General features: G+C 34.7%; 1 protein-coding gene across 5 annotated transcripts in view; it reads right to left on the reverse strand.

Annotated features, from left to right (window-relative positions):
• Window positions 1-25,854, reverse strand: part of TFEC (transcription factor EC) — a 127,736-nt gene that overhangs the window by 35,677 nt on the left and 66,205 nt on the right. For 2 of the 5 annotated variants that reach the window (XM_057504697.1, XM_036931548.2), the window contains exons 2-4: window positions 10,788-10,846; window positions 8,432-8,683; window positions 782-868 (exon numbers count right to left, since the gene is read on the reverse strand). In XM_057504697.1, coding sequence (XP_057360680.1) covers window positions 782-868; window positions 8,432-8,611 — 267 coding nt within the window. In that variant the 5' untranslated portion in view covers window positions 8,612-8,683; window positions 10,788-10,846. The remainder of the gene's footprint in view (window positions 1-781; window positions 869-8,431; window positions 8,684-10,787; window positions 10,847-25,854) is intronic. The other 3 variants (XM_057504695.1, XM_036931547.2, XM_057504696.1) reach the window with 2 other exon arrangements.

A 25,854-nucleotide genomic window follows, 5' to 3' on the forward strand; every position in this document is an offset into this window, starting at 1 on the left:
ATTCACTTTCTTTAAATAGAATGTTTAGAGTAACAAATCACAATCTTTCCTATTTTTTCTCATTTTTCTAAAGGTCTAAAACCATAAACAAACTAACCAAGAATAACCCTTCAAAATGCATGGAAAGAGCTTGCACATTCTGTACAGATAACATGTTTAGTGATTAATAAATGTACAGTGAACATAAGAGCAATCAAATAGGAGATAAGATACCATCCCTTCATTGCATATTATTCCAGGAATTGGTGCTCATTTTGACATAGAAGTCTGTCTACATGCCTTAAGGAGGGCGAGGCCCCTTCTACCTTTCTTCAGTTCATCTTTAACCTCTGGCTATTGTCTCACAAGTTAAATTTTTTTTGCGGTTAAAATATTTTTCTCCTCTTCCAAGCGTAGAGTCTCTGATAGCTGTTAGACATGGTAAAATGGATAAAATTTAGCCATGAGTTTATGAGGGTGTGTGATTATATGCTCTGCTTCAAACAGGAAATCCTAAGATCAAATCATACATAGAAGATGCTATAACAGACTAGATATATAGGATATATAGAGGATGTTTATAGAGATTAGAGAGATAGATGGCACACTACAAGCCCTATCATCTTCCTCAATAACATTTTTCTGCACCAATAAATATTTTCTAATACTCATCTGTGATCCTCTGTTTCAAAAGTGCAGAAGAAAAACACTATTTGCTAATCAAATGAAATCTCGTTTTTTATCATTAGATGCTATTATTTATGCCAATTTCATTGACCTCCTCAGGTCTGGAAACACTTACTGTTCTTTGCATTAGCAGAGGAGAGTCTGTTCCTTCCTCTTTAAAACTTGATTCCATACCGATTATATCCTCAATAACGTGCTCCATCTAGAAAAATATAATACATTTAGAATATTGTGCATAGTGATAAAAGTTATGCTTCAACCTGAATTCATAGGGAGAAATTTTCACAATCTTTGAAAATTTTTAGAATACTCAAGATTATATGTCTAGCAAAACACAGAATATTTTAGAACTTAAAGTGAAGTAGCCCTGACACTCTTCAATCTGTGTTGCTTTTCCTTGCATTTGCTTCCACCAGAAGGAGGTGATGGCTGGGTGAGGCGCCCCAGGCTGGGCCTCTGGAAATCAGTATCCACATAGATAGAGCTGTTACCATGAGGTACCGCAACTCAGAGCCCATATATGTAAGAGACGACTTCCTACAAACTTTGTTTTTCTTTCAAAATGTTTTGATTGCATCTTGCAGTCTTGCATGTGGATATTCAGATATCAGTAGTCAAATTTTAGCTCATTAGCCCACACAGACATGAACTACATTGAAACATATTATTCAGCTTTCTCTAGAGACCAATAATAATAGCAGTAGCAGTAATTAAAAACAACAATAAAATTATAGATACATTCAATAGTAACAAGAACAAACATATAGTCAGGGCATGTGCCAGGCACTGTTGTACATGCTTTGCATATATCAACTCCTTGAATCTTCACAACAGTCCTATGAAGTGTACACTATCATTATCTTCATTGCACAGATGAGGAAACAGAGAAAAAAAGTTCAATAACTTGTTGCAGATTATACAGCTAGTGAGTGACAAAGGCAGGATTGAAATCCTGGAAACCAGGCTCTATAGTCCTAAGTTAGCTCAGCCTTTTACTCCCTTTCTCTCCTTTCTAAAATAGCCCTCATTTCCTTTTACTTTAGCTGGAGGATTTAAAAACTTTTATTCTTAAAATACCATATTGCTCCCTCTCCTTCTTTCTCACTCTAGCTCTCTTCTCTCCCATCATATTCTCTTTAGTGAAATTTTAAAACATGACGTAAACTCAAAGATAGTGAGGCTACTGAATTATGTAACTGTAGTACTCTAAATTTCCCATGTGTAGAAACAACCAGGAGTAAACTCTGGGAGATATACAAAAATATATGATTCTGTTAATGTTCTCTCTTAAGCAAGATTTTTGAGAACCTTCGAGAATCAAATGCTCACAGCCTTCTACTAAGATATTCCTAAAGGTGATAAACAAACAAATCACAACACTATCCATAGATTAAAAAATATTTATTGACCAATATTTATTGTAAGACCTTGTAAGCACTGAAACTGTAAAAGAAGCAAACAGCACACAGTTGCTGCCCTCATGAAGCTCAAACTTGATTGCAGAAATGGACAATAAACAGCTTGCTAATAGTCAGTGGTCTGAAGAAATTAAAGGAGGTAGGGGATAGAGCCTGATGACATGAGTGTTATTTTAGAAAATGGTCAGAAAAGGATTTACTGGTATTTGAACAGAGACCTGAATAACATGGGGAAGGGTAGTTCTTGGAAGGGAGGCAAAAATACAAAGACCTGAGGTAGGAAGAAGCTCAGGATTTGAAGGAAGGTGAGAGGAGTGGAGTGAGCAAGAGCAGGAAAGGCTTGAGATGGCCAGGAACTCACTGTAGAACCCTCTGGGCCAGTGGCGTCCAGGAAAAATTTCTGCAATAATGGGGATGTCCTATATCTGTACTGCCCAATTTAATAGCAAATAACCACATATGGATACTGAGCCCTTGAATTGTGGTTAGTGTAACTGAGGAACTGAATTTTTAATTTCATTTAATTTTTAAAGATTTCATTGAACTTGAATTAATTTAAAGTTAAATTTAAGTAGCTACATGTGGCTAGTGGGTATCATATCGGAAGTGCAGCTCTAGGCTATGGTCTGGACTTTAGATGTTACTCCATAGACATTGAGAGATAAAGGATCTAGGAAATAAACACATGCTTTGCTGTGGTTAGTACCATCTGTGGAAGTTTTAAAGTATCTTCTTGACTGTTACTAAATTCAAATTTTAACTTAATGGTATTTCTCTCATTCACATTCTACCATTAAGTGGGCAACAAATTTGTACTAAACACATGTGAAGAAGACCTGAGGGAAGAAGAAAGCTAAACACAATTTATGGTAAATGCTGTCCTTTGGGGTACTTCTAGTTGTTTCAGTAAAACTTACACATAAGTCATTCATCCCCTTTCTTTCTGGAAACTTACATCATAAATAACCCACTCTCTTGCATCTTTAATTTTTCCTCTTGCCTATAAACATGCTTAGGTTTCTCCTATTCCAGAAGGAAACCTTTCTTTTCTATATGAAAATTCACCCTCCTTAGAGGCCCTTCTTTTCCCTGTGACACTGCTGTCCCTCATTTCTGTCATCCACCTTCATGACTACCTTTTTCCTAATTTATTGAAGACATTAGTTCTTCCATTATCCTAAATTGATGTTAAGGTCTAAAATCCATTGAAGAATTTAGTTTCACAGCTTCTAGGAATCTTCAGAATCAATCATCTAAAAATCTAGCTGCTATTTTAAAAAAGACAACAAAAAACAGCATTTTATATCTGATGAAACAGAATTAACATATTAAACAAAAGAATTACAAATAAGCAGAATAAGCATCCGTAAAGTGATAAATGAAGATAATGAAATACAAAGAAATTTTAAAAATATTTTGACTAAAATCAAAATGGATATAACAGGCATGGAAAGTATAAGGTTCAAGGACAAAGGAAAACATTTATAAGCTTTGAGTGATTTAAAAATAAAGGTTTACTAACAACCAAGAGTGAAACTTTTCAACAATACTAGGTGCAAGGAGACAATGGCATAATATTCAAGGTAAAGTATTTTGAACCTAGGCATTTATAACCAATAAAATATCTTTTAAGTATGTGCGTAATGTTTTTCTTAGGTATAAAAAACTCAGAGGTTTTAAGGCAAAAGGACCTTTGAAAACAGTCTTTCAAGAACTACTCCAGTTAGATGATAAATAAAGCTATGACATCAGTACAAAATATAAGAAGAATGAGTAACAGTAAAATTTTGGGGGTCTAAATAACAATATAGACAGATAGATAGATAGCTGATAGACAATAGATACATAGAAAGGTAGATTCTATAAATAACACAGGAAGACAGGTGAAAACAAGAAGGAGCTGAGACCATTCTCGGGTATGACATAGATATTGCTAAACAATGATAGAGGTATAAAAAAAATGTAACTGTGTGTCTTAAAAAGTCAGGAATAACAAAAAAAAGAGCAAAGAACTTAACCTGTCTGATAGAGAACAGAAAAAGAGATGACAGACAAATAATAAAACAGAAAATACAGTAATTAAAAAAACATGTGAAAAGGTATCTGTGAAATCCTAATAGTAAAGTAATTACAAGAATGTAAATGAGTTAACAGACTGCTTGAGAAAATCTAATTAGATTTTTTTTAATTGCATTATTTTGTCTATATGGGACACATTTAAAATACAATAACAGAGAAAGCTGAAAATAGAGTGAAAGATATGCCACAAATACAGCCCAAAGGAAAGCCACAGTAGAAAATTTTAATATTAGGGCACATAAACTTCAAGATGCGATTTTAAAGGAAAAATAATATGAAGTGATCATGAATTCATATGCACCTAAAAATATCTATGGCAACAACTGTCAGAATCCTATGGAAAAATAAATCAACAATTATAGTCAAATATTTTAAACTTGCCACTCTCAAAGTCATAAACCCGAATTTAGTCTTATCTCCATCTATTCTCAGGCCCTGCCTTGAGTCTTCTCATCCTCTAAATTGTTCCATTCCTGAAATCTTAAATTCCATTATCTCTCTCATCAAATGCCATCTTCCTTTTAGATCCAATATAGATCCTGTGGCAGATCAACTGAACAATTCTCATTTTATGACCCTCTATGCCTTTGCTGTATTATCTCTCTGCCCAACTGTCCCAACCATTCCAGGACTTCATCCTCCCCACCTCCTGTTAACTGAATCCAAAGCAGAATGGTTTCTGCCCACCATCCTACTGAAATTCCTTTAATTGCTGTTTTCTTCGGCTGCTTGACTGCCAAATCCAATAGACAAGTTTTGGTCCTTATTTTACTAGACTCGGCTGCTGTATCTGCATGTGTAGATCATTCTCTCCTTTAGCTCTTTGGTTTCAGTGACACCACACCGGGTAACTTTTTACTTTGATTTCACGGGCCCTCCTCTGACCACCCCTTAAATGTTGGTGATCTCCTCAATCCTGTCCTTGATTCATCACGATCCTCACTATATTTGTTTTCCAAGAGCTCTTGCTCTCTTGTTCACATTTGCAGGTACCACCTACACGCTGACAACTCTCAAACCGCTTCCTCCAGTTGACGTTATTCCTCCCCAAAGCAAACTTGGAGATCTAGCTGTGCCACCAGCTCCTCCACAGGGCGGTCTCACCGAGGCCTGCTCCAGTGGAGAGCCTCATCATCTCTCACTGCGTCACAGAAATCACCTTCCAGTTGGTTCCCAGCTCCCTCCGTGCTTCTTCCCCTGTGTAGCTGAGAGTGATTAATTAAAGTTAAATATGATAATATCATCCAGCCCCCACATGCAGCCTCCATGAAATTGCTTACCATGGAGTGCCACCTTTCTGTGATTTGTTTATTGCCTACTTCCCTGGTGTTTCCTTTTACCACCACCTGCCTCTCATTTTCTACTCATCTCCTGCTATTTCCCATCTCTATTCTTTGCTCTTATTATCTCAGCTGGCTAAAGGCCCTGCTAGCTACTTTGCTCTAAGTATTACTACTGATGTACTTCTGGATAACACAGCACTTCTACACTCCTACCATTGTCCTTTCTACATAATACTGTATTTATGTGCTTTCTTTTTGGCTCTTCCCCAAAACCTGAAGCTCCTAGAGTACAGTCGGAAAGAAAAACAAGACAATGAATAATTAAAATGTAGCATGTGCTATGAAAATGCTGCAATGTTTATCTATACAAGTGTTACTATGAAAAGTCAGAGAATAGGCACCTAATCCATACAAAGAACCACCAACAAAACCACCACAGAGAAGAAACCTGAAATGAATTTTGAAGAGTGAATTGGAATTATCTAGACAAATGGTGGAGATTGAATGAGTAAAGAAAGGATGTAAGAAGAGAGAACCTGGCCACTGTGAGAATCACTAGTGAAGCCATAGCTGATGCACAGAGAGCCTTGGAGCTGCCAGAGGGTGGGTCCGGGTCAGGAGGCAAGGGTTACATGCGGAAGGGTCCTGTGTGTTATGAATAAAAATTTGGATTTTATCCTGGAAAGACCCATGCTATAAAAATGCTTCTTTTGATTTTATATACCACTGTCTCAGTGACCTTTAATTACCAAGTTACTACTAATTCCAAACCCCAAATCCTGAATCTAAGGTACTCTCACTTGTTGAGACTTGTTCTGTACAGACTTGTTCTGTAGTGGCTATGATTTCTGGAATCTTCTTTGAATTAATGAAATGTTCCATGATGTCACAGGAGGACAAGCTGAGAAGAAAGAAACACCAAAAGATGACTACAGCCACCATCTCCTGGACCCCCACTCTGTGCTTGTGTTAGAAACTTTAAAAAGTTCTTAAATGTGCAGGAATGTGGGGGAAAGAGGTTCAGAATTAGGACCACACGGCTGGTTGTGTGTGGTTCTAACCTCCTGCTGCTTAACTGTAAAACTGCACACTTTCTTTGTAACACCGACTCCTGGCACCAAATAAGGAATATTAGGAAATCACAACAGGATATATCTCAGCTGTTAAAGATAACAAGATTGAATGATGGTAGGATGTGAAAATGTGTGCATGAAAAGTCAGATTCAAAGAGAACCACACTGATTAAAACTATAATGCAAAATGAAATTATGACTAAATGGACAACAATGATGGAAGGGACTTTTATGCATAAAGTACAATGGTTTAAAAAATAAAAAAACGTTTGTCTGTAGCCAATGTGCACATTGCTCCTAGACCACTGCACCTCTTGGGGGTTTCAACCCTTACCAGTCATGCAACTACCGTTGACTGACACCACTTAAAGGACCACTATGATCATGTAAATTTCCTTTATAGTGTACAAAGTTATAAAAGAAAGGTAAGCTGTGTGCCTAAGGGATAACCATTATTAACCATGAAAAACCAGGAAGACTGATATATGTTACTTATTCTTTCTCATTTTTTAGAAAACATTTTTCATAAGATACATAATAAGATCAGTTTCTGGGTTTTGCCTAGAATTGACTGGCATATGCATATCCCTTGGGATTTGTTTTTTTCCTTTGGAAATCAATCTTCCACAGAAGGAAATGAACTTCAGAAGAAAGTGGTTGTAAAATAAATTGTATTGGGTGAGTTCTAATATTTACTGTACAGATTATTTTCATCCTATATTTATTTTTTCGATCTTCATAGAGTGAATGGAGAACTTAGCTCTACATTCTTTTCTTTTTTTGAAAATTCTTTGCGTATCCACAATTGAAAAGTTTAAGTAAATATACATGTAGAGATTTATGTTCAGTTTTGGATTTCAATGAGTCCTATTTTATGGCTGTTTTAAATTTCATTAAACAATTTATCAGATCTTTATTTTTTCCACTTTTCCAGATTAACATAAAATTTACAAAAAAAAATCTTCTATCATTTGGAATTCAAATAATGAAATACTGAGCATTACTTTTTTGTGCCTGGAGGCTACACCCTTAATAGCAGAGACCTGAAATCAGTAATAATCACCAGGAATGTAGACTGGGAGACTAAACCTGGGAGATCATAGGACCATGACTCCATTTAACAAATTAAATGAAAAAAAAAAAAAGAAACTGAAAAGAGAAAGCTCAAATATTAATGTAGTTTTTCTACATTGATATATTAAAGGAAGTCTTTCTTCCACTTCTACTTTCTAAGTTCAATTCATTCTTCTGTATTTTTGAAGATTCATTTATATGCAAGTCACAATAAATATAAATATCTTGAAGCCAGAAGACTAAGAAAATATCTTAGTCATTTTGTGTCCTCAGCACCTCTAAATTTCTGTTCATTAGTAAATGGTAATTCCTGTTTGTTAGTAAATGGTAGGCAAGTATTTGTTGAAAATGGAAATGAATGGATAGCCAATAGTAAAAAAATCCAGATATAATTCCAAAAATATGAAGTGCAACATTATTATTAGTCCTATTCTAATGGACATTTTAGAGCATGTATTTACTGCTACTTAAACAATTTCTGTCTGTCTTATTTTAATGGATATTTAAGATAATTGAACTACTGACAAATATTTTAACTGAAGTTATCAGAAACCCTGTACAATTAAAGCTAAATCTTCTTAACATAAATTACTATTAGAGCTTATTTTGACTCACGTTGACATAAAACTTAAATGAATATTTTTAAATGAGTTGTTATATCATGCATAATAATATGTATATAAATGTTACAAATTAATAAATTAAGACAGCCCTTTTGTTCAATGAATTTGTCTTTGGAATGTTTACTGTAAAAATGTTAGCTTCAATTTCTTTGTGTTCTTTTTTCCAAAATCTGATCATATACACTCATATACCCATAAGCAGCTATTAGACATACATGCCATTCTGCTCTGTCATCTTCTTTTCCAAGAGTTAGCAACTTGGTGTATGTGTTTCCAGTGAGTCCAGGGTCACTCTCAGGAGACAGGTGTCCATGCTTTTCCAGAAGCGCACTGCTTGGTGTTGGGGGATGTGACTGTTGAAGAGTCTGGCTGACAATCTGGTAATCAAAAGTCATGAAGGGTTTTACTTGCTGTCTCTGGATTTTCTGTAGCTGAGTCTTTGCAGGACTTTCCAGGTGCTCTGGGACCTGCAAAATAGAAGCCAACATAAGCAATATGAGCATCAGTCAAAGTTCCACTTTCAACAATTGGATTATGACAATAAGCACACTGTAACATCTAGTTTTTCTCAACTTTATGGTCTGTGCTTCTGCCATAATTTACATAAGATATTAATAGTTGACAGTTTTTAAGAAATAATTTAAAGTTCACTAAAATATTTTAAATGTTATCTAAGTTCTAAAATTATCCCTCAAAATTATATGCAATTGAAACAAAATTTGGAATATATAATACTTTTTGAGGGTCTAAAAAGAAAGCCTAAAATAATACAAGGAGAACTCAGCTGATTCAGTACTACTAGTGATTTTTTATATAATATATAATGCTTGGATTCCTTTATATTACATATAAATAGTCTATGGGATATAATCATGACTATCTTTTATTAAATTAAAAAAACTATGAGGGAAAAGAAACTAGAAATATATATGCTAAATATTAAGTGTGGTGAAAATCTAGGTGACTTTTTTTTTCTTACTTTTCTAAATTTTCCAGTTTCTATACTGAGCTTACTTTTATTTTTAAAAAGTCTTATCTTTAAACCTTTCTATATTCTCACTTTATAATAATAATTTCATAGACTTTTTATGAATTGACAGAAAAAAGCCTTCAGAGAACAATCTAACCAGTGTCATATACCAACTAAACAACTGTTCAGTATTTTAAAATCCCTTTTTCAAAACACAGACTTTAAATTCTGGGCATCTTCAATCTCATCATAGTTAACGACATACCATTATTTGTATAAGGACGATTTTAAGCATTTCAAGCTTTCCCTTTAAAAGCCTCTGAAAGTAGTTTGCCTGCCAGTCCCTTTATATTTACTATGCTGTGATGTGGCTTTTAATACATTTTCCTCAAGTGGCCTATATATAAGCCTATTTAATATTTCCCTCATGTTAAACAATAGTAAAGATTGCTGTACGGTGCTTATTTTTCCTTTTATTTCTGTTACACAAACTACTCCTTAAATCCCTTAACATGCATTAGCCCAGATAAATAGCCTTTACAAAGTATTTTGCATTTAAATTAGCTGGTTTGGGGTACAATATTGTAGTAGTTACTTTAGTTTAATTCTGTTATGCTGACATTTTTAGCATTATTTTAATTGTACTCCCATAAAATAATTTTTCAGTCAGATAAAAAAGATTAAGATTGGTAATAAAGATTACACATATTACTAATTATATTGCTATGAGCTTTAAAGTTGTAAAATAACATTGTATTAAAATGCCAGTGGTAATTTCTTTTAGGGTAGCTATTTAGATTATCCGACAGTTTTAAGTTAAACCTTCTCAATCTGTATACATTTACAAAGTATACATTATAAATAGCATTTTCAGTTTCACAAATTTTATTTCACATAATGTAACTAAACATTAAAGAACACTGTATATCTACAAATGGAAACTATCTCTGTTCTAAAAAGAACTAATTGCTTTCTCACTTTTCATCCACTGAGTCTAAAAGCCTTCATTAAAGTACTTATTGCATCGTGTGTTATGTAAAGAATACCAGAGAAGTCGTAGATGTGGTCCGGGCCTCTCAGAGTTTATGATCTACTTGGGAAGTATTAATCTCAACTATAGCAAGACAACAATAATGATAATAATAATATGGGCCAGGTACCAGGCACTGTTTTGAGCAATTTACATGCATTATTTCATTTAATCCTTGTTATAACTCTAGGAGATGGGTAACATTAATATCTCCATGCCCCATGTAGATGAAGCCACTGAGACAGCTAAGTTAACTGACACGCCTCATCTCGCCTCGCTGAGCTGCAACACAGAGCCTGCCTTCCTAAACATTATATAATAGTGGCTTTTGAGTAAATGACTGAAATAAGCACAAAGCAAAAGCTTAGTGATGTATACAATAATTTAAAAATAGTACAAAAAGTAGTAGATTTTGAAAACGAAGCAGAAGAGAAAGAGATTATAAATCAGGCCTTAGAAGGAGATGGTCTTGCATGGGGGCAATGGGAAGGAAATCTTCAAAGCAAAAGATCAAGATGAAAGAAGACAAGTTTGGGATAGTTAGAACTGCTAGTCATAAAAAAGAACTCACATGAATACTGTTCCTTTCTCAGTACTTTTTCCTTTCCCCCATCTCCTCATTAGACTACTCTATACAGAGACAGAATAAAACATAAAATGAAACCAACTCTAATTATGCCTAAATTATTATTTTTTAATAGAAAATTACAAAAGTTTAGGAGATGAAAGTGAGGACAATCTTGAACTCTGTAAGGATAAGAGTCTAGAAGTTTAGGGGAGCAGAGGAAGATCCAGCAGAATGTAATTAAACTACTCCTCAGAAAAATCGGATGTCAGAACAATGAGATGACTAAGGGTAACACATCAGTTAAACCCTGTGTAGCCTACTTTGAAATACTCTTAAATTGCCTAGGATCCGAAGATAAACATAAACCCATCTAATGGATTTCTTTTAATGAAGGCCCCAGTATTTTGTGGGATGAAGTAAACAAAACTATAGGTTACCATTGTGCATTTATTCACTTAAATAAGAAACATTTTTTGAGTACCAATAGTGTGTGCACTGAGCAGTAATTAGAAGGGACATAACTACAGAGTCTGCCTTCAAAGAGTTTACAGTCTGTTCACAGTTTAGACAGGGAAGAAAAATACGACATCTCCAGGGGCAAGATCTGTGCTTCACTTGCTGGCAGCTTTCCTGCCACATTTCCTGTACATAACCTAGAGAATAGTGCACAGCAGGCGCTTGGGAATATGTGTTCACATGTGTTCAATGAAAGAAAGGATGAGTCTTTAAAGTACCATGCTGTATGCGAGTAACTACAGTGACCACAGAGAGCTTTGGGAATCCACTAGAGGAGCAGGTAAACCACAATCAGTGTATCAAAACCTTCACTTGGAAGGCTGAAGCAGCTGTAGACTGTGATTTAGTTCACTGGACTGTTGACGAAATTAAGATCATGCAAATGTAGGGAAGTTTTGCTCTTGAAAATAATAAATAAATCATATCCCAAGAACCCTGAATTGTGTTTCAACATTATCACTCTGACATGCTGCTGTTGCAACTAAAAATAACAATGGTCAGTTTAATACCAAGGTTTTGTCAATATGCTGAAATCTATTTTATTTCACTTAAAAGAATGTATTTGCTTACAGTCTATCTTTCAAAACATTATATATAAATATGAGGTGTGAATGTGGTAAGAGATATTTACACCAGAAAATGTAGGTTGAAGATTAATATTGCAATGACACACAAAATTTACCCATGAGCATCCCAGCAGCCAAGGAAAAAGGAAAATAATAAATATTATTAGGTGGAACTTTGTGAAATTGCAGACATTTGACCATTTTTGATCTACAAAACCTCAGTTCCATGTAGTTCAACCACATGGAATTAATTAAATTGTAATTAAGTAATTAAGTTATAACAGTTCTGAGGATAGACAAATATTTTTAAGAATACTTAAAAATTTATAAACTAGATTTTTTTCATGATGGACTTGAATGGAATATTGAACAAAATTCCAATAGCAGCTTTTGTAAAATATGCAATGAAATTCTTGATATGTCTATATTTAAACAGACATATTTACTGTCTTAGTTTGGGTTAACCAGGAAACATATTTTGAGACTTGCCTGCAAGAGGTTAATGCAGGGTGCTTTCAGGAACTGCAACAGAGGAGGGTGAAGAAAATAGGATCACGCATTAGGATGCAAAGCTCAGTTATGAATGGGATGATCTAGGCCATGCACCATAACTTCCACTGTGTTTATTCTTTCTTTTTCCTCCATGTTTCTTGATCAAAGGCCCAAAGCATAATATGAATCATATAAAGTGAAAAGCCCAAATATATAACTTTGTACTGATCTGACTTGACTCTTAGATAGCACTTAACAGACTCCAGAGCAATTTACACTGCAGACTCTATCTTTGGATACACAAACTCAGAAGATCACCTGGTTATATTATGGCCCCAATACCAAATTTCTCAAAATAAGCTTTATTTGATCTACTTTCTCAAACAAGTAACTATGCTGTTTAAAGACATTTCCATTGTTTGGCGATAAAAAAAATGAAAAACTTTGCTTAAAATGTCTATTTAAAAAAATATATTTTAAATCTAGTTTAGATTTCCATATTCTAATAACAGGATGTGGGTCTTTTAAAAAAAATAGAAATGTATGTATTGGTGAGCTATTAAAATGCTTAGATCCATAGTACTTTTTTACTATTGCCTTAGAACAAGGGCAATGTGCTTAATGGGTAAGCTGAAGTATTTAAAAAAAAAAATTAGAATCACACAAACTCTTCTAAGAACAATGAGCTAAAGGTAAGGAGGTAGCCAGGAAGAAAAAATCATTCTCATGGTTGAAGGAAACATAATCATTTAGGGAACTACAATCACAAATACAAAAAGTATGTATCTGTGGCATATATTTTTCTCCTTTATTTATTTATTTTTTGACTAGAATAGATGCAGGAATCCTGACTATTGAGCTAATTGATGGAGGTTCATGAGAAAGCAGCCTAATGCCATAGGAAAAAATTAGCTATCATTCTCTGACAACTGTGGTTGAAAAACAAGAGAAGATGATTTAGGGTAACTGACATCTGATGAAAATTTTTTAAGCACCAGAGTTTAGATCAGTTATAGGAGGCTTCAACTCTACAAATCAGCAAAGATTTTGTTAGAAATTAGTTAAGACTAATAAAATGTTATTGAGTTAAGTAATTGTGTTTGCACTTGGGTTTACAAATCAGCAAAGATTTTGTTAGAAATTAGTTAAGACTAACAAAATGTTATTGAGTTAAATAATTGTGTTTGCACTTGGGTTTAAAATCTCCTAGTAAGTGGAGGAGCTGTGGAGTAATGTGGGCCAGCCATGCAGTGCTGGCTAGACTGACTCTATTCTTATTTTCAGAGTGCTTTTCAAATTCAGCTTCTAGATACATTAATTCATTCCCCCACTACTTGTCAGTATTCTACAATGTAGTCTTTTGAGTTAGTTCTTATATAGATTTCAGATCCCATCTAGTGGGTAACTATAAGGAAATTACATTGTGCAAGGAAGGACATTTTAGAAACAAAAAGGTAGTTAAACCAAAACACCTCTGATGGACTCTACCAACCCTGTGATTTTTCCATCTGTAAGTCTGTCTACTTGCATTGTCTCCTTAAATACTACTATACATCATACAAATACTTTTAAGCATAATTCATATTTATGCAGGCTTATATATGTATTTGAGTTTTTAAAAATATTATCTTTATATAGAGAAACTGCAAAATAATGGTAAAAACCCTCAGCTGATTCTTTCAACATTCTCTCAGCAAACATTTAATGAGAGTTTGCTTTGTTAAAGCCAATCCTAAGGGAAAGTCATTCCTCTCCAGAAAGCAGGTCTATGACCCATGTGTCACCATCCACCTGGAGCTCACTTATCTAAACTGAGGACACATAACCTGGGAGGAGATGAAACACCTTCTGCATACTGGTCTTTTGAAACTCAAAACTAAGAAGTAATGGCAAACATCACACAAACAATTATCTCAATAGCAAGACTTTTTGTCACCATTAATTTGACTAACCAGACAAATCAATCAGGCAAACACAGGCACCTATCCAATAACCATGTTTAAACTATCTGCAAGAGCAGAAACAGAAATATATTCAGCAAGAAATAGATTCATTCTCAATGTATTACCTGGTGATAATAAATAAAAACAAATATGCTGTCACTGAACATACACACACAGAGACATACACTTACGCACAACCCTATCAAAAAGCTACACAGACAATCCCATTCACTGCAACATGACAGTCCTTATTTAATTTTGTTAATTTTGTACTCAGCTTGAATTTATAAATGGAGTAAAAGCTTGGACTTCACAAGTGAGTAATAGGTAACTATTAATTATGTCCCTAGTATCAGAGGTACGTAAGAAGAAATCTATTTTGGGGGGCTTATGAATGTACTGCCTCCTAGGTACCTACTCATAAAAGCCACATGACATTTGTTAATGTTCTATAGTAAAAATTAATAACTCATTTCTTCAAATCTTACTTTCTTCACAGCGGTCTTTGGATATGATATACCCATAAATCTCATCTTGACTAAATTTAAAATTATACAGTCGAGCTTGTCTGATTGAGATATAACTACTGAATAAAGTAGGGCCTGGTTCATCAAAAGTTTTACTTAGGTTTCTGAATAACTGTCAGCATATTTCAGCTGAGTATTATATAATCCAAAGCTATTTAACGGATAATAATGTAAAATGTGATTGTAACATATTCCTTCAGTCCCAATCATTTGAATTTGGGTAATTCCAATAGTATGTCTTTTAGGAGAGGCCCACGCTAAAAGACTTTAAAGAGGCATGAATACTATTAAGCAGAGTTTTCTTAATTCAGTATTCTAGCAGTAAAAATGCTTGTACTCCACATGCACTCATGTTTGCACTAGGCTTCCCTTACAACGCTATCCAGCTCCATCTATACTTACGTTGATTTGCTTGGTTTGCTAGTAACTCAGGAAAATTACCTTACCATACCTTTCAAATAATTAGAACAAATACCAGCAATTGGTTTATTTAGCCTGATATGTTTTTTTTAAGAGTTTGTGTATTTGCAATTTTTGAGCCATAACATCAATTAAGAATTACATGAGAGACTGACCACGTCATGTAGGCTTTAAAACAACACAGTAGCCATGAACACACACACCTAAGTCAACTGGCAGCATCATCAACAAACAACACAAGCTAATATGAAACATGAAGATAACTTAAGGCATAATACTTAAAAATATATGTGATATTGCATTCAAAGGTTTAGCATTCATTAATTCTACAAACATTTTGAATGCCAACTATATATCAAGTTCTCTGTTACTTTAATAAGTCCTGGGGTCTAATGATGAACAAACAATATAATATAATCCAGTTTTCAAAAAATTCACACTCTATTCATGAGAGATACACAATTAAACATATAACACATATAATGTGATAAATCCTACAAAAGTAAAAGGTATCAGAAAGTCAAGCAGAAAAACCTAGATAAAATGGGAACAAGTCATTAAATGACAGTCTGGTTCATTCACTTAGTAGATATGTGTATGCCTATCAAAGACTAACTTTACTGGTTCATTCACTTAGTAGATATGTGTATGCCTATAAATCTTAGTCAGTATGCTAGTCCCTTCTATAGTTAACAGTGGTAATCCAAGGGAAACATGGTCTGTCTCCTCATGCAGTTTGTGGACAGGTGGAAGAGACAGCTTTGAATCAATCACATAAATGACTGTAATTTTCAAGTGCTATAAGTCACAAGAAGGAGATACACACATAACTACGAGTATGTAGGAGAAGATAATCTAGACAGAAGTTTCAACAGCTTCCCTGAGGAAAGGATGATAAGGCTGGAAATGAAGGATGAGTAGGAAGCAACTAAATATCAAAAAAAGCATTCAGAGAGATGGAACAGAATATGCAAAAACACTGGTGGGAGGAAGCAAGATGAGAAAAATGCACTGAAAGGAGATGACAGGACTACAGCAGGTGGATAACGGTGTGCAGTTGGGCTAAGGAGGCCAGTAAGACTAGTCCATGCAGTCCTTTAGGTCTATAAAGTGTCTTATCTATCACAAGTCAGGGAACAGTTGTAGTTCAGCCAGATGAATTTAGAGGAATAAAATGAAAGTCCAAGAAAGATAAAAGGGCCAACTGAATTAGGGTCATGTGAAACGGGTCATGTGGAAACAAGTAGTTTCCAAAGTTCAAACATGGATTAAGAAATGACACCTGAATTTCTGGCTAAAGTGACTGAATGGATAGTGATGGCCTTCACAAAGAAGACTGGGGTTTTGTGGGAAACAGAGAATCATAAGTTTGGTTTTGAACACACTGAGTTTGTGAACTCTTTAAGGTATCCAAGAGGGTATGTGAAATAGGCAGCTGGATATATGGATCCGGAACTCAGAAGTGAAGTATAACTGTAGATAAAATTTATATGACATTTACACTTAGATGATAACTGGTGAGATGAGCACTGGAGGATGTACGGAATTAGATGACAGGATCTAGAACTGAACATTGGACCAATTTTCTAATTACACATAGGACAATTGATTCTAATTTTAAACTCTGTTTTTCCCCTAGGTCCAACTGATTATTTTCACACTTTTTACAAAATTCTTATTTGAAGTTTGTGTGTAACACTTCAGGTAAATCCTCCTTAATTAAATGATCGTTAGTTTGCCCTACTTCCAAAATTATGAATTCAACACTGATATAGATACAGCCTTATTTTCCTAGTCCAACTGCATTACTAATCTCATACTGCCAATCCTCAGCCTCTTTACAGCGATTCCAAAATCCAAAATGCTCTGAAAATCAGAAATTTTCTTCTAAGTTTGGTGTAAATCTATTTCCTGGTAAAATCAGACCTGAAATGAAGTAGGACTATTTACAGTTCTTTATCCCAGTTACATCTTCAGATATACTGCTGCAGATACAGTAAGGTATTTGATCATGCGATGCTGTCTTGGGTTCTTTGTAAGGGTGTCAAGGAATAATTGGTATATATACCATATTGCCTTCCAATATCTGAAATACTGATAATTTTGAAATATATATAGCATGAGATTTTTTGGATAACAGACTTTGTACCTCCTTTTTGTTTATTGATCAAACATAGAAAGGACTTTACTATATGCTTTGCATATATTATCTTATTTAATCTTTTAATATCTCAAATGAAACCTCATTTGGGAAGACACAATTATTTTTTTAAACTTCAGTACAGTATTTAACTCATTTTATTGTCAGAAATTATAATATATCAAAAATTAAAATCAAATTGAACATATGCCATATCTTGGAGAAAGAGTGAGATGAAGAAATGCCCTTTCCAATTCAATAAACCAAATGAATGAATGAAAGATGTCTTCTTTCTTTAATAAGAATGAATTATCCAGGAGTAACATTATATTTTGATAGTATTAGACATATTTACATTTAGTGCTTATAGATGTATTGAAATAAGTTAATATCACAGCTTATATTGTTTTTAGAAGCTTCTCATACAATTAAATTGTTTCCTATAAATGTGGAAATATACATCTTAATTATTTAAGCTAGATTCAGTAAAATGTCTTAAATTTCTTTTAGAAAAAATTTATCTGACTGCATTAAAGCCTGAACAATATTTATTAAGAAGACTTCTATAAAGCAAAAGACATTTTTCTTCAGAAGTCAACAATCGTGTTTAGATGGTGGTTTACACTTCACAGTTTCTTTCAACTTAAAATAAAGCTCTTATGCAATGCTTAAATGCACTATTTTTCATCCTTAGTACAGTGACCTTTCAGTATTTTCATTATGAAGTTGTGAATGTTCTTTCAAGGATGCAGAAAATAAAGAAGAAACAAGACTGACTTCTTCGAGAGGTCATATTTCAAATATCTTTGAAAGTCATCAATGCATTTTTAAAAAATTTTACATGTTCTAAAATAAGTCCACAGCCATAAATAGAAATACCTGAGATAAAAATCCAAACATCCCTATAATACTTGCCATTGCTTGTATCTTTCTGCTACAAACTCATTATATTTTTTATTTTTATTATATCCTAATGGTTAGACTTGAGATACTATCCATATATTGTCAACTTATGCAGAACTTATTCACAGATCTCTCAATGTGGTTGAATTTATAACAAAGAAATTTTTATATTTTGTAAGAATAAAAGGATCATAAAGGTTTATTCCTGAAAAAAAAACTCTAAACAATTAGAATGGTTTTATACTATCTTAGGCTTGAAAACTTTTTATATCCTTTATCTATTTTATGAGTTGATATATGATCATCAATTAATGAAGTCATTTTTATCATAATAAAATGTCATCATTAGAACTGCAGTATTCTAGTCTAACCATTTTCTAAAGAATATGATTGGGGCATTTTATGTAGTTAAATATTAAAATAATCTAATTGAAAATGAGACTTTGAAATTATTCATTTTGATTGACAAACTGCAGAAAATGGCTTTGTTTCAGAATTACATTTCTATCACTCTATTTTTGCAGATATTACTAGTTTTTCTGGGAAAAAAGGTAAAATTTATGCTGTCTTTATTTTACTTAATTAATAAACAGTATTATATTTATGGCTTTCAATGTTTAAATGCACTTCATATTATCTACATTAATCAAATTCCTCAAGTAACTGGGCCTTCAGGTGGAAAAGGCTTTCAGTTACATAGTATAGTTAGTTTCACCTTCCCCTTGTCACTAAAGAACAATGCTCCTTTAGAATCAAAGAAACATACTTCTGTCCTAAATATTTTATGGGTAAAGAAAGTACATAGCCATGAAACATTAATTCACTGAGGATGCTGATCACAGGACCTCATGGACCAGTTGAAAGTCCCAGAATGCAAAACAATAGTAGCCACAGTCACATTTGAATCAAACATTCCAATGATCTGAGTAAGGACGTTTATCCTCATTTCTTAGGTGAAGAAACTGATGCTCTGACAGGTTATCAGACTTGTTCACAATCACACAGGCAAAAAAGTGAACTCGACTTCTAATCTTTTGATTGCAAGTAGGGTATTTCAACTGCAAGTTATTTATTATCAGCTCACAAAGATAATACAATTTAACCGCAGTCCCCACTATTTTTTTTAAATGTATCCTATATCTGTATATAAATATGAATCAACTGATTTCATTATCTGGTTACTTTTACTGCTTTTATCAGGATAGTAATGTGATCAACTAGTATTTCAGAAACATCCCTCAGGCAATAATATGGGGACTGAATTATTGAAAGACTAGACTGGGCATAGGAGAACAATTAGGAATTTTCAGTAATATTCTAGAAGAGAGGAATAGAGGAATGAAGCTAAGGCAATAGTATTTTACATTGGAAAGATAAGTCAAACGTTGCCCATAATATAAAAGGAATTAAACAAAAAATATGTATAGGACTTATAATTGATTTAAATAAGAGGTGAAGGAGAGGGAAGATTCATATATGATACTTCAGTTTGAAATGAGAAGTGGTGGAGAAGATGACACTTATCAAAATAAGGACTAAAAGTGCAGTCAGAAGTTTTGAAGGAAAGATGATGATTTCAGTCTTGGACTTCGTGAAATCAGAGTGCCTGTACACATCTGAAAGGAGGCCTAGTAAACAGCTGTGTTGGACTTAGATGTGGTGGCCAGCTCAGAAGTTACTGAATCAGGGTTTTAGTTAAAAGCACACAGGATGAAAAATTAGAATTAAAAAGACAGAATGCCAAGTAAAGAACTTTAAGGAATATCAACCTGGAAGGCAAGGCAAAGCTAAGGAATCTACAAAAGTATAAGGAAACTGAGGACAATAGTGACATTGCAAAGCCAAAATAGGATACAGTTTCTGGAAAAAAAGTGGCTAATGAAGGCAAATGCCACAAAGATGAGAGAAGAGAAAAGCAAGCAAGTGCTGGCAGCCTGGGAAATCACTGGGTCACTGGTGACCCTCGGGGGAACCATCTCAGGGACTTAGTAAGTCAGCAAGCAGGGACTAGAGGGACACTGGGAACTGTAAATGAGGAGACCTCAGGGATCCCCACTTGGTACCTTCCCTCTCTTTCCATGTTCTCCCCAAGGAGGTTCTTGTCTCTTTCTTTGATTTTAAATACTACATACATGCTAATGACTCCAAAATTTGCGTTTAGGTCCCACAACTTCCTGTGAGGATAGAACTTGGAATGCAGTGACTTGAGTGAGCTGGAGGTGCCACAACACCTGGCTCTGGACATCTTCTCGTTTTTTCTCTTCTACACAGACAATATCATCTGCCTCACAGTTTTAAATACTGTTGACATACTAACAAAACAAAAATTCAAAATGTTCTCTTTTTCTTGGAGGCCCAGCTTTGTATATATTAGATAGATACATATCTCAAAATTTAAAATTTACATGCCTAAGCACTCATGATTATCTTCCCCCAAACCTGTTTATCCCTAGGCTTCTCCAAATCATTAATGGCATCATTAGTCATCTAATTTCTCAACTCAGAAACTAAGCAGTCTTCCTTCGGTCCCTCCTTTTCCTTACCCCCCGACATATAATCTTCCCTATCCATTCCAGCTTGCAAATGTATTTCAAATAGACCCACCTTTATCACTACCATCTGAGCCCTATTCCAAGCCACCATCCTCCCTTACTGTGAATCCTTTGTTATTGATCTCCCAGCTCTTTCCATTGCTCTCTTCAACCATTCCTCAAACAGTCTACATAAGGGACTTTTATATCATAAAACGGATTATCCTCTCTCCTACCTAAAATCTTTCAGTTGTGACCATTTAATCTAGAATAAAATCCAGTTTCTTGTGACCTACAAGGTGGATAGGTGTTCCCCACCTACCTATCCAATGTCATCTCGCACCACTCGCCCCCATGCTCCCTGTGGACTGACCTCACTGGACTTTTTCTTCCCAGTTACTGCAGTAAGACCGGCACCAACCCCCAAGAGAGCTTCCAGACATGCTGTTCTCCCTGCTGGGAAGGCTTGTTCTTGGGTTTTCAAAGACTGACTTCTCACCTCTCTTGGTTATATTTCCTGACCATGCTGTGTAAATAGGTCCTTCCCTAATATTTTCCATTTCTGAACGTTTCATAGTGTTGGCATTTTCTAATTAGTCATATGTTTCTTTTTTAATTAACTATCTTATTGGCTACAGTCTATGCTGCTGTAGAACAAAGAATTGTTCTCTTTGATTTATAATCAGACATCCAATGCTGTGCACAGTGCCTGGTATATGATAGATTCTCAATAAATATTTTGAAAATAAGGAAATGAGTGAATGAGGAAAAAACCAAAAGTAGTTATGACTACCACATATTGAATACTTACTATATGCCAAGAACTAATCCATGTATTTATGTGTGTGTATTCATCTTTTAATCTTCCAACAATCTTATGGGGTAAGAACTATAACCATTCCCATTTCAATGATGAGAACACTGAGGTAAAAAGAAGTTGAGTAATATACCAAAGGGTACACAACCAGTACAGCCAGGATTTCAACCTAGGCAGTCTGCTTGCAGAGTTCACACTCAATCTGCTTTAAAGATTTCAGAGTACTTGACCAAAAACAGAAAGAAAAATCTTGGGGACTTCAGTTACTATGGAGAGCTCTAGGGATAATACACGGGAGTGTTTCTCTGTGTATTTATAAGCAGAGAGACTTCATCATACTCATATGAAAAGGGTAATGTCATTAAGGAAAGGCAGTAGATAAACTAAAAGAGGATGACTGACTAAGCAGGTGACTGAAAAAACAGTCATTCAATGGGACCTAAAGAAGGGGACCTAGCTTTGGCAAAAACATTCTTTTTCTATGAAACAGGAGGAAAAGGAAAGGTTGCACTTTGATAAAGATATTTTTAGATTTCTGGGGAGGGAGTTGAAAATTTCTTCCTCTTGTATTGGATTTTTCTCTGTAAAGTTATAGACAACTGGTGTGGAATCCAAAGACACTAATGAATATAATAAGATATAATATGCTGTATTTTTAGAGTATTTTATTACTTACAGAGCTCTTTCTTACCCATTGATCCCTTTTATGATCCCTTATTTGATGCATTTTATTTATGAACTAATGCTCAGAGAAGTTAATCAAATTATTGCAGTAGCAAAGAGTTAAATATCAACCTACGTCTACTTACCTCTCTCTCAGAGCTCCCTTCAAAGTTAAGAAGTATACTAGTAATCATGATAATAGTAACGTAAATTGCTGGTAAGTTTAGAAAATTGGCTATGTGTCAGGCATGGAGCTTGGGGCACTACACCTGTCTCAGGTAATCCTCACAGCAAGCCAGAGAGGTGAGCAGTCTTATTCTTTCCACTTGAGGAAGCGGGGATAGAGGAAAGGTTAAGGAAGTCAGAGGCAAAGCAAGAACTCAGCTCCTCTCCAGTCTCACTAATGAGTTTTTGGTCCTCATGAGAAGTGGTTATTAAAACAAAGGTTTTTGCCTTTCAAATTAACAAATATTTTTTAATGGTAATACCTAGTCCAGAGGAAGGAACCATGGAACAGGCACCCACCTGAGTTGCTACCAGGGAGGTAAATTTATTCAATACTATTGCACAGCCAAAAGAAATAATGCTAAATGTGTAAAAGATCTGAAGTGCCAAGATAATCATTGAAACATTACTCAGAATGATTCTTTAATGTAGAGAAGATATAAAATTTAAATATATATCCTAATGGTCTCTCTAGAGCATTCTTTAAACTGTGAAATTTGATATAATTCTCTCTTTTATTCAGGTCAAAGGGTTTTATTGCTACAAACAATCATAAAATGGCTAGAAAGCATAAACTTTGAAAGCAGAGCTGAGGTAAGCTTCCTTTCCCTCCATTAATCACAAAATTTAAAAAAAATAGAATGATACATCAAGTGACTCTAACATAAGAGAAAATATAAGCAAGCATTATAAGAAAAGTTTCACTATTTTAAAGTCATTATTAACACTCTAGCCCTAACTCCTCTCTAATCTGACCAATGAATTCATTTAATAAAAAGTTACCTGAGATAGCATCAAAGTCCTGAACATTTACAAAACATTTCCATGGGGAAAGTTCAAATTTTAGAAGAGCTAAAGAGCAGTACATGAAGAAGTCTTTCAAACAGTAACAGGATATTTCAAGTTCTCCAAGTAAATACATAGCAATATTCAACCAACATGAACTAGACCTTATAAACATGTGCTTAGCACAGACAATAACCTCATTACGTTCTCCCCATAAAGTTGAACACTATAATGTGAGAATAAATCATTCTTTCCATCCTTATGGTGGTGTTTTTGGTTTTTTTTTTTTTGTCTTGCCCAAACCTGGGAGCTCATTTCAAAGTAAATTTTTTTCAAGGAACAGAAATATAGATATACATAGGGGCTTGCTTTCAAAAAGCAGCTCAAATAATAATGTCCACCAGATTCTCTAGCCTCTCATCAAAAGTTTTGTGTGGTGTTTTATTTATTTATTTATTTCTCTCATATATCCTTCTTAGAAAGACTACTATCAGTGGCAAGGTCAACTTTGCCTTACCATCAGTTACTAATGACTGAATTGGTAACCTGATATCTGAGAAGTCATTTGCTATCATATACCTATCACCAACCCTTCAGAAGAGTAAGAGAATATGATACCCTATTTGAACTTGGCCAAGTTAGGGTAGAGTTTCAATAATATTAAACTCTATATGTGCATAGGGAAAAATGTGATTGTTTTGTAGCCTATAAATATATTGCTAGCTCTAGCAGAAGGCAAGTCAAATGCTGCCATGTGTCACTTTCAAATTTCTCTTACTGGTCCCAGGAAAATACGTACTGATTTCAAATAAAGATATTTAAAATAGATTCTGGTATACGGACATCCACATGTTCCAAAGTTAAATCTTCCAGTTAGACTGTCTCCAGTCAGACCACTTCAACCTGACAGGCAAGCCAGTCAAATAAGCAGGCACAGTGGGCCAAAAATCTGTCAAAATGGTTTGCTTAACTAGTGATTACTTTTTTGACTGATTTGAGCAGTCAAGTTAATCAAAACAGTCAAACCAGGTTTCCCACATATGCACAGTCTTAACTCTTCCTGAGTTAGTATGTGTGCCTTATTTATATATTTGAAAGGAGTTTTATTAAGTTACATTGCTTTTGAGAAACAAGTCAAAAAGTTGTGTGCAACTATTTGACAATTGGAGCTCTCTTCAGAGCTAATCCTCAGCTTCTGCACCAGGGAGAGAGGCTCACTGGCCCTGCTTGAGAGCTACGGAAGGGAGGCAGGAGAAGGGCCAGACAAGAGAAAGCACTGTGGGCGCAGGAAGGATCTATGCACTCCTAACATTTATCGGTTAGAGGACTGAGCCATGTGTCCTGACAAGTGAATAAGCTAGTTGTGCTTTTTGAGATTAAATTAAAACACTTAGAACCCATTGAATGTTCAGTGATATAGATGTCACTGTTGACAGTGGTTTTCCATTCTTAGTGTGAATAGCCATTTTTGTCAGAAGAAAGATAAGCTTGAAGAATCCCCTTAATTAATTTAAAAATGGGGGTGAGGGCAATTTAATTTCTCAGCTTGCACAAATGGCAACCTTGAATTGCAGTCTGATGTTTCAAAAGCATTGTTAGAGTAACAGGATTGCCGGTTTTGGAATCAGCCCACCTGGTTCCAACCTGGGTCCGCACTGACAAGCTGTGTGCCTTTGGGCCAGATATTTCCCTCCCAGTGTGTAAACACCCTTATCTGTACAATGGGCACATGATACTATTCACCTCCCAGAGCAAAGCACTTTCAGTAGGGTAGCGTAAGGAAGACTGTTCATCAAGAGGTATCTGACTAGTGGGAGATGGTCCATCTCAAGTTCACCATAACTGTGAGAGCGTCTTGTTCAAATACAGTTATTTTAATAAAATATTAGACTTTTTTTATACCAGTGTCTTATATTTAAGTCTTTCCCCAATTAATAGTTTTTTTCATATGGCTAAGGTTTCTAGGTCCCTCTGTGCAGCAATGAACTAAGAGATTTACCCTCACTTTCTCATTTAATAACCCTGAACCCAGTGAGGTATATCAAGTTTACACATGAAGACATTGAGCTTCAATCAAATCACATGGCCTGTCTAGGATAAAACAGCTGGTTTGGGGGTTTTGAACCCTAACCATCTTACTTTAAAACCTATGCTCCTAACATTCACCATGTTTCTAAGAGCCTGTAATGTAACAACTATCTAATTAATAATAACATTTCTGGCTCTTCCAGCAGAGAAAAGTAGTTAATATTGCAGGTTTGGTATTTCCTAAAGAGAAACATTTACCCATTAGGTCTCTGAAGATATTATAAGTTAAGCAGAGGAGCCAGTATGATTGGACACTGACCTATCGTATCTACAGCCCATGTTCTTTCCACTTTCTACCCTGTCACTTTGTGTTCCTAAAGAAAGTATCTAGAAATATATATGAAACTCACATATTCCTAAGGAATTAGAGCTCAACAGGATTTCAAAGACTGGTTGATTCAACAAATACAAAATAGAATGTCTAATAGAAGATGGCAGGAGCATCAGTTAATA

Source organism: Manis pentadactyla, chromosome 7 (genome assembly GCF_030020395.1).
Source record: "Manis pentadactyla isolate mManPen7 chromosome 7, mManPen7.hap1, whole genome shotgun sequence".
In the NCBI taxonomy this organism is placed as follows: Eukaryota; Metazoa; Chordata; class Mammalia; order Pholidota; family Manidae; genus Manis; species Manis pentadactyla.